The sequence below is a fragment of the Mustela lutreola genome, chromosome 16 (genome assembly GCF_030435805.1).
Source record: "Mustela lutreola isolate mMusLut2 chromosome 16, mMusLut2.pri, whole genome shotgun sequence".
Lineage (NCBI taxonomy): Eukaryota > Metazoa > Chordata > Mammalia > Carnivora > Mustelidae > Mustela > Mustela lutreola.
The window spans coordinates 10,722,124-10,732,961 of NC_081305.1; the positions used below are offsets into that span (position 1 = coordinate 10,722,124).

The 10,838-nt window shown below is 37.0% G+C and overlaps 1 protein-coding gene across 3 annotated transcripts in view; it reads right to left on the minus strand.

The window, feature by feature from the left end:
• CNTNAP4 (contactin associated protein family member 4) overlaps positions 1–10,838 on the minus strand; it is a 255,310-nt gene that overhangs the window by 73,636 nt on the left and 170,836 nt on the right. For all 3 annotated transcript variants that reach the window (XM_059152233.1, XM_059152232.1, XM_059152231.1), the window contains exons 10-11: positions 7,281–7,452; positions 1,204–1,310 (exon numbers count right to left, since the gene is read on the minus strand). In XM_059152233.1, the coding sequence (XP_059008216.1) occupies positions 1,204–1,310; positions 7,281–7,452 (279 nt within the window). The remainder of the gene's footprint in view (positions 1–1,203; positions 1,311–7,280; positions 7,453–10,838) is intronic.

Consider the following 10,838-nt stretch of genomic DNA (forward strand, 5'->3'; position numbering starts at 1 on the left):
TAGAAAAATTTTAAATAATGTAACTACTCTTTCTCATATAAAATTATATATAGATAAAATCTTTTAAAAAATTATGACTGACAAAGCTCATCAATAATTTTAAAAGTCATTTATGAAAGGAACTTTCTCTAATGCCCTGTAATGAGAATTTAATATAATTAAAATTGGAAGCAGAAAAAATATTTATATGAAATATGCCCTCAAGTGGTCTCAATGTGTTTTGGTCCATAATTGGATGTTTTTGATTATATAATTATACATTTTCCATGTACAAGGTTTGATATTAACAACTGTATATGATGCACATGTCTCACTGAAGCACTTTGCCAAATGCACTGATAATTTCCATCAAGCTTTTTATTTTATGAAATGAGAAATAAGTTACACCCTGAATGTCTTTCCTTGATCTAGTCCAAATTTTTAAAAATTATATTAATGACTTTTTAGGCAATACAACTAATTTGCTCAGTGTTATAGAAATTTCAGATATTCATACAAATTTTTTTTTTTAAAGATTTATTTATTTGACAGAGAGAAATCACAAGTAGACAGAGAGGCAGGTAGAGAGAGAGGAGGAAGCAGACTCCCTGCTGAGCAGAGCGCCCAATGCGGGCCTCGATTCCACGACCCTGGGTTTATAATGTAGGAAGAATGTTTTTTGTGATCCCAGGCTCTGGAGCATAATTGCAAGTACTTACATCCTCACTATGCCTCAACTATTTAAGGAGACTGGGGCAAGGGGACTGATCTCTCTCCGTTACTTCACGAAGGTGGGACATATAAAACACTAGATCACTGGCTGGCATTTATAAAACACTCAATAAAATGAACTAGTTAATGATTAACATCATTATCTGCCAGCCTTATTTCATTACCCTCATACATGAGGTCACAAGGGAATTGAAGGCTGACATAGTCTGCATTGTTTACGTTTATCCTTAGCTGCCTCGTTTTCTGCACATATTTCCCCTTTGCCAGCTCTCCTACTCTTTCCTATCCTGTTTTAGGTTATCTATTTCTATGAGCTACTTTGACAACTTCTGGAAAAGAGGTGTGGATTTCAAATAAACTAGAAAGCAGCTGGATGCTGAACTTTGGGGTTGTACGTCCCAATACGCGGACATAGATGCACCCAGCCATGGAAAGGGAAATGAACAAAGAAACCAGAACAGAGGCAAGAAGCAGCAGGTGTGTTCGGCTTACAGTTGTGGCAGGTAGCTCCCGTGTAGCCGGTGTTCGCACAGTTGCAGTGAAAGGTGCTCCACGACTGGGAACATTCACCACCGTGTTCACAATAGTTGGGCAAACACCTACGAAAAGTTGTAGATACAATCACTATTTTTCATTCTGAGCCATCATAAAGTATTCATCACTTATACATGGTCAAGTGAGAGGAGAATGCCAACAATTAACAGAAAGGGTAAATTTAACATGACTCATGGTTATTCAGTCTGTCGTTAAGTGGTTTAATCACAGAACAAAACCGTCGATCGATAAACTCATCAGATTTCAACCAATTCCCAGGTAGTTGTGACTGCTTAATTTTCAACATGTCCTACTATATCAGAGTCCTTTCTTTTCCATAAGCGGCAAAACACTAATTCAATATGTTGTCACAAATATCAATAGCTTACATAAAACAACAACACTTAATCATATTGATTTCCTCCATGAATATTTAAAAGGAGAAATAAAGAGAGAAGAAAAGAAGGACATCTTTATTCACTTTTTGAGTGAAGACCTCCAGGAATGTTGAAGGTGCACTGGACAGACACATGAATTCCTAGCACTGTCAGGGTGCTCCAGGGTGGTAAGCAGAACTCAAACGGACTCCCAGGATATTTTAACTTTTCAAGAGAAATACAGGCATACTCGATATCTGCCCAAGACTGCACAACTTCGTAATTCGTGGTAATTCAATTACAACATTAGAACGTAATACATTCCTTTTAATGATGCCCTATCTTTAAAAAGCTGTATTTTTCAGGAGATGATTTAAAAAACAAAACAAAACAGTACCGCATAAAATCAGTGTTGAATAAAAATGAGGGTGGCAGTGTCTGACCTGATTCCAAGCTTTTGAAAAGTTGTGCAGTACTCAACAGGTAAATATGTAATTATGAAGTAGCTGTTTTAATTCAAGATAAAATTAAACTATTTTCAAATTACATAAATACTATATATAATATATACTGACCTTTACAAGTATGTGGATTATATTATATGTATTATATGTCGGTATATATGTGCGTGTGTGTGTATATATATAAACGTAGAGAGAGAGAAATATATATGTTTCACAGGGTTACTAAATTTTAGGGCATAAATAAGTTGTTTGGACCTAAACTACTTTTTAAATGAAAGTGTGAGTTATATTTTGGGCTTAGAACACTAAAAGAAAATCACTAAAATACACAGCATGCTGTGGACAACAAACCTTGGGAGCTTCTGCTATCAACATGAACAACCCTGATCAGATTATTGATGCTTTTAGAATGTAGAGTAAAAGATATATCGAGACCAAAGCCTGAAAGCTCTCTTTTTTCTCAGAACAAAAAAATAAACTGCCAAGCCTGTCAAGAACGTATTCATACTGGGGTTTCTGCCACCTCTGTTATTAAAAAACTAAGGATGAGAAACTTCATGTTTCACTGATAGGATTTCTCCAATTTTAACTGAAAGTAATGTGTTTGATTTTTCCTGATTATAAAAAGTAGATATCCACTGTACAAAAATCAAATGATCCAGGAAACAATAGGGAAGAAATATAGTTTATAACCCCATATAAAAAAATCACCACTATAAACCTATATACATTCATTTGCATGTGAGGTTGTATTTTATAACTATAATTGTATGTTATTTTACAACTTTTTTTTAAGGATTCACAAATAAGTAATGGGCATCTTTCATTGCCAACTAAGTTTACATATATTTTAGCATTTTTATAGATTCATAGGAATCCATTTGAAGAATGTTTCAGGACGTATTTAATTTTTGAAGCATTTCAAGTCAGTAACAATCAAAGAAAGAGGGAGATTAAAACAGTAATAATCCTAGTTGGTGATCAGAAAAAAAAAATGGACAAAGCAGGCTATTCTTTATAGACCTTAGCCATTTTTCAAAAAGGAGCAGATATATGCATCTATACTTATGATCCCAAAGAATGAATAATTAGTCTGATAAATGTGCTGTTTCTATTTGATTTGCTGCTGCTCAAAGATACTGAATTCATTTTCCTTGATTCTTGTTAGACTTGACTTTTCACATTTTAAAATTATGGTGTGAAGCCTAGATTGTGGATGTTATTTAAATTCACCATATAGGGGCGCCTGGGCGGCTCAGTGGGTTAAAGCCTCTGCCTTTGGCTCGGGTCATGGTCCCAGGGTCCTGGGATCAAGCCCCGCATCAGGCTCTCTGCTCCTCTCTCTCTGCCTACTTGTGATCTCTGTCTGTCAAATAAATAAATAAATCTTAAAAACAAAATACATTCACCATATATTAGCTCTGTTTGACAACTAGTAACCTATGGCAAATTACATCGTATAGTCAAGTACTGATTTTCATTCAATGTCTAAACAATTTGCATTTTTCTCCTCACTAGTTATGCCAAGACAAAGTGAAACAACCCATCAACCCATTCTCTCTAGCCTCCAACACTTTCCCGTAGACATTTCCATCATTACTTTCATTGCTCATAACTTACATGGGGACACAGGATATGGACAGCAGCTCCCTTGGTGGTTCTATCCTCACCTCCACCGAGGGATTGACTGCCCTCAGCCCTCCACTACCCCCAACCCAGATTTCTGATGTAGAGCCACACCCCCTGCATGTCCACAGAGGACAGAGGGCTTCTAGATGAGTGTGTGTGGGTGACTCCATAAGGAAGATGTGAGTGTGTAAGGGGTGTGGGAATGATCTTGTAAGTATGTGCATGTGTGAGTGTGAATATGTATGGATTAATGAGTGAGGAGGGACAAGAATGTGTATATAAAGAGTGTATGTGTAAGGTTTGTGTGTGGTAAAGAGCTTTGGGGTGTGAGTGAGCACACGAGTGTGTACATACACATGAAGGCTGTGTGCAATGGCTGTTCATCTATGTGTGTACATGTGTGCGAATGACCGTGTGAGTGTGAGCATTTGTGTAAATATATGTACACATTTATGAATAGGCTTGATCTAAAAGTTACAGTAAAAAGAGCTACACTGTCAGTTCCTGTCAGATTTTTAAGTATGTTTCTTAAAGATATTTATTTATTTATTTGACAGACAGAAATCACAAGTAGGCAGAGAGGCAGGCAGAGAGAGAGATTGGAGGAAGCAGGCTCCCCGCCAAGCAGAGAGCCCGATGCGGGGCTCGATCCCAGGACGCTGGGATCATGACCTGAGCCGAAGGCAGAGGCCTTAACCCACTGAGCCACCCAGGCGCCTTTAAGTATGTTTTTAATGTTCTTGTGTTTTTATTTGCAATTTATTAAACCATTAAATTATATGTTTATTATATATAGATTAATAGTAACCACAATAAATGTGAACGTGTCCCCTGGGGGCTATGCAGCTCAGCAGGCAGACACTTCCATGGGACCTTCCCAGCCGCGGGGTACTGAGATCTGGTGTGGGCTCTGTTCTGAGCCATGTCCTCTCGGCCAACTTCCCCTCTCTGTGCATCTGCTTTCATATTTGTTAGAAACAAATACTACTAGGAACAAAGCCCATGAGTTTTTGTGAGGATTACTTTAAGTACATATTAATTAATTTAAAATTCATTTCAGGGAGGGCCCCTCTATCTGCTAAATGGGACGCTGCCCAACTCATAAATCATTTAATAAGCCAATTAGATCTTTAAAGTTTAAAAAATTAATAAATAAAATTCATTTTAGAACCCAGTCCTTGCACACAGTCTCTCACACACATGTAGACACTCACAAGCTCACTCACATATCTAAAAGCACCTTACATACACACCCAAGTCCTCACACACACCCTCTCACAACTTGTCACACACTAACTCATACAAACGCACACACACACAACCATGCTATCCCAACACATGCACACACTTGTGGGTCATTCACACATGCATTCCCAGACTCCTTGCACACTCACATCATCCTTACACAGAGTCGTTCAAACTTGAATACTAATTCATGTTAAGTGCTTAGAATAAACCCTGGTAAACAGATTTTTAAAAAGACATTATTTAATAATGCTTGGAAGCTACGTCATCAGGTATATATAGCACGTAAGACCAAAATAAAGAATATATATTTTCTTCTGAATATAAGAGGATGCATTTAGAGATACTTTTGGAAATTTAAAAGGTAAACAAACGCCAAAATTACTTTTATTTTTGCTATTATTTTTAGGGTTACTAGGGTGACCATTAGTCCTAAGTTTCTCTTAAATAAATAAATCATGTATAACCAAGATCTATCTGTAATTTGCTTACTATTTCTGTTTTTCAGATGTGGAACTAAAACTATACATTCTCCAACTGTGCTGCATCACAATCCTCTATTTTATAAGTGTGTATCTCCCCTAGATTCCTTGTGTAAGGCGCAGCTTCAGAGAAATCCCCATTGGAGAAGTGTGGATCAACTTGTACCAAGAGAACTGTCGGCAGTCTGAGATGGTCAACGTGACTATCCCTAATAGTGTGGATGACTGAACTTGCCCATGGGGACCTAATGATTGTTGGCCACTGAGGAGAGAGCCCTGCCTTGAAAGAGCTGGCTCAGGGAGACTTGCCACATGCCCTTTCCCAAACTGAGATTAAGGTTCTAGAGCTGGTGTGGATGTAACTCTGAAGAAGGTCATTGTCCTTCAGTCCCAAAATCGATCCAGTTGAGGTTTATGGTCTAAATCCTTCCTTTACATATCATCTTTCATTGTAGAAAGATTATTTTTATCTACAAATTGGGTTAAATAAACAAATGTGTATTCATAATAAGGAAAGTAAGGCCTTCTAATCCTTTGCTAAATGAGATTAAAATTACTTTTTTCTACACACAACACAGTATCTATTAGTGTTCAAAATAGGATCCCCAGACACTGATAGACTAATGGTCTATCAGATATAATATATATAATATATAATATTACATATAATAGATGTGTGTTTATATTGGTAAAATGTCCCATACAAATAAAAAGTTATTTTTAAAGCTCAGAATTTATATTCATTCAAAATATATACTGAGCACTACTACGGGGTAGGGGTTAAGGCTGTCACAAAATTGCTTAATTTTTTTATCTGTAATGGCTATGACACTCCATTGAACTCACGAATTAAAATTAACACCCTTGATATTAAAGCATGACTAGCAAGATTACTTGGCTAATATGCCCATGCCTAAAAATACTTTTCTAATTATTAACTATCAATTATTATTTTAAATGTCACTTGTCCTCTACAACTAACTTCCAAATCTTGCATTGTCATGTACTAGACTTCTGAAAGAAACCACTGGGTCATCCTTACACCTTGATCAATACTACAGCTCCAGACTTTTCCAGAGGAGAGGCTCTTTTTATTTTCCCAGCAGAGAAGACAGTAATGGGTTGTTAAAGGTACACATTAGGAGCATAGCAACCCGTTAAATTGCTATGCTTCTGAAAATATTACTCAGCTGTCAGAGAAGCAAAAGACACTTTGATAATTGGCTCCATCCATCTCTGACTTATTGGTACGTGGTGATCGATACTACGGTTAGACTGTACTAATTTACTGCGTTTAATGATATATTTTTGATACATTTACACCCATCTAAAATTATAACAGCATCTACATTACCTTTCGTAAGTTGATAGCATATGTACGTATCAATAACATGGTCACATATCTTCCATCTAAATTTTATCCCTGGAAATATGAAGCATAAAACTAAAAGTGTATTTTTTTTAAGGATTTTATTTATTATTTATTTGACAGAGAGAGAGAGAGACAGATCACAAGTAGGCAGAGAGGCATGCAGAGGGGGAGGAGGAAGCAGGCTCCCTGCAGAGCAGAGAGCCCGATGCAGGGCTCAATCCAAGGATCCTGAGATCATGACCTGAGCAGAAGGCAGAGGCTTTAACTCACTGAGCCACCCAGGCGCCCCTTCTTTTCTTTTCTTAAAGCATCTTATCTCTAATGTGAATGTCATCCATTTCCCATGGAACAGATGATGGCAGAAAAGAGAAGTTTAAGAACATATTCATTTTAAATATAATTTTTTTGGAGCTGCCAAAAGTTTGAAAATGGACAGGTCAAGGTAAAGAAATGAGATTGCCCTTACCTGTCTGTGATTCCACATGAGTCTATCTGAAGGTCACTGAAGTTTCCAAGGGACCCCTGCTGAACTGAAATCAGATCTACCACCTTGTTACCGATAGAAATGAGTCTCATACACCCCTGAAATCCACCCACTGGATTTTTACATTTGGATCCGAAGCTGTTGTCAGGGCAACCTGACCAAAACAAAACAAGACAAAGTAAGTCAGGATATATCATAATGAATCAGGATTTAGTATCACAGATGACTTCATTATGAAAAAAGAAAGGAAAGAGGCACTTAGTTAATTTCTCAAAATTATAAGTGGGAAGAAGAGCCCCTCGCAATCAACATCAGTGTGATCTAAATGACATACTGCAGTTCATACGAAGTATTTCTCTTTATTACCATAAGGTTTGCATGAGATATATAACTATATCTCATGTTACATTTATAAATAATTATAAATATGACAATTATTATAACATTATTTCATGTGAACCCTATGGTAATAAAGAGAAATACTTTGTATTAATAATATATACAATAATTATATGCTATAATTATATATCCTATATACTATATTATCATTATATAAATGACATATTAAACTTAAACACAGGATGCAAAAAAGGGCATAAAGATTGAAAATGTGCACTACAGATAAGAAAAGATAAATCAGTAACAGAGAAATACCTTGTTATTTAAAGCTAACTATTTGGGAGAGGAGCTGTGTTGACTTGAAATAAAATTACCAACTATTTAATTACTTTATTTTCATATGCATATAAGAGCCATACACACATGCATTTTAATAAATCATAATGACTTAATGTCAAAAACATTTCACTGTGGTTTTATTTATTCTTTGCCTCATAAAAGAATGTTCCATTTATATTGATTTTTTTCTAACACTTATCTAAGACCTGTTTCTAATTATTTCAGTAATAAAGAACTATATTATTAACCATTATTCTCTGGGGTTTAATGACGTTCTAAGTGTTTCTCTAGCCAAGTGAAATAAATAATTTTATGGAGTATGAACACATATATTATACTTATGTATTTTTCATTAATCTTTCTCTGCTGTTATGGTTGTCAAGCACTATTACAGTTTGAAGAATAAGAAATGAATCAGCAACTTCCTAATTCCTACACAATCCACATTCTTTTTCTTCCACCTATACAATCCACACTCTTTCCTAATTATAACTATTGTGGCTGACAATACTTCTCCTTAATGCTTGCTTTCCTAACAAAACACATTAACATGGTAAGTAAAGGCCAGGATTCATACTTAAAATGGTTATCAGGTACATTGGACTATCATATTTTAACCAAGGGAGACTTCGAAGTTTCAAATTTGATATATCAAGAAAAGGTGATGAGAGCTCTTGGAGTATCAATCTACTGTAGGTGGTATGACACACATTTTCAATGCTTAAAATTCTTCTGTAGTGTAGGATATGGTTATCATAACCTCGATATGTTTTCTGGATGACTTATTAACCAATTAAGAATGTTAAAGTAAAAACTGAGAGGACAATAGTTCAGTAACATTTGGGGGCGACTACAATATGCCAGGAATATAAACAGCTCTGCTAATCTCCTTTCCTCCAGGTAGTGTTTCCTGACACATTTCAAACCATTTCAGAATAAAATAAATTGTGCAATATGCCTGTAGGGAATAAAACTAAGCAAACGCAATGACAAAGAAAGATTACGGAACTTTACAGAAGGCACATCGTCATACCATTAGACACTTCATATTCCTACCTACAATGTTTAATAAGCAAGAGATTTTAGGAATAAAGGAGGGTTCAAGCCAGGTTTGTCTCATTAGTCTACGATAACAGGCAACCACAAGTTAATAGATTGCAATGGCAGAGAGAAGTTCAGCACTGAAGCCGTTCGAGATGGAAGTTCTAAAACATGAAGATTTCTGGGGAATACTTAATGCTGAATTAATGGATGGATCCATTACTGGAGGCAGTCAGCATGTGAAGCACCTCTAAGGATGACAGATAAATTATCACTCGGTGTCACCGCACCAGAAGTAAGATGTCGGCTTGACTTCATGGATGGAGAATGTTTGCTTTGCCCAAGTGGAGGTGTGAGAATTCTGCACAAGGTCTAGTGCCTCCGGTCTGCGCTGTCCAGGGTGTTATCAAGAGCACAAAGATCACACGGGGCAATACTGCAGGAATTAGGCGTTTACCTGCCCACAATCTGGAGAACACATTCTTAAAATTTAGAATTTATAAATGACACAAGCTGAGCACCATGCACCACAATGTAGTCCAAGGTTCTGAAAAACCCTCAGGTGGAGGGAGAAGAAGCAGAAAACGATGGAGGCGGAAAATAATGGAGGATGACATGGTGTACGTGGACTGCTGTGATTTCTGAACAGCCTCCTCTGCCAACATGACTATCACTATGAAGACCGGCCAAGAACACAGGTACAATGCAGGTTGGTGGAAGAGACTGAAGCCAGGTTATGGGCTGATAAGATCACTGGAAAGCAGCAGCTGAATTGAGAGAGTTGTGGAAAACAAGTGAAGGGAAGTATCTCAGAACACTAGATATTTATTTACTTGAAGATAAACCGGCTGAAGAACTAAAAACTTAAGAAGAACCGTCCACCTAGATAATATGGATCCTAGTACTAGAGGAGGCTCTCATGCACACAGAGCAGAAGGTCTTCTAGGGCCAACAACTGTGACAGTTTTCCTTGCGACTCACAGCATCCAGCGATAAAACTGGAAAGAGTTGGTCATCCCACTCTCCTCCAGTCTACTCCCTGAATCCAAAATTGCCAACCCAAGGCCCTAAGTGGGCTTCCAGAAGGATGGGCCTCTTCTACCAGTCTCTGACCACAAGTCCAGGGAAGGCAAGAAAGGAGTAGGGCAGGAGAAGGCCTCCTGCTTTCTTTGGTCTCTTGTTCCCACCCTGGAAATGTTAGGTTGACCTAGAATGTGCAGGGCGTGTGCTCTTTGATCAGCAGAATCTCATGTCCAAAATGTTCAACTGAAGAACACCAATTGACATGACTGATTAAACAAAGATACCTAAGTAAACCTGGGATGGTGTTTTCTTTTTTTTAAGTCCTTATGGAAGCTTCCACAGTATATTGGTTAGGAACTCAGAGACACCTTAATAGATGCCAAATTATAAAGAACACGAGAGGGAGAAAAAACCCAAATTCAAGACAGTGTTTACTTGAGGAGATGGAGATAGGACCCTGGAGGGGCAAATGAATGTTGATAATACTCTATTTCTAGGCTGGGAAATGCATGGTATTCTAATTAGTACCCTTTAAAAGGCACATAATGTAAGAGGTGAACTACCAAGGACACTGGGTACAGGGAATATGGGAACTCTCGATCTTTGCAACTTTTTCATAAATGTAAAACTATTCAAAGATTAAAAGTGTATTTAGATAAAATAGTGTATACCATCTGTACCATAATAGAAACAAGTAAAACTACAGCGTGCACATATGATACATTTCACCATAAAATATAGCAGAATGAATAATAGCAATAAACACTTTCTGCAAAAATGGGTAGGCATCGTTAAATA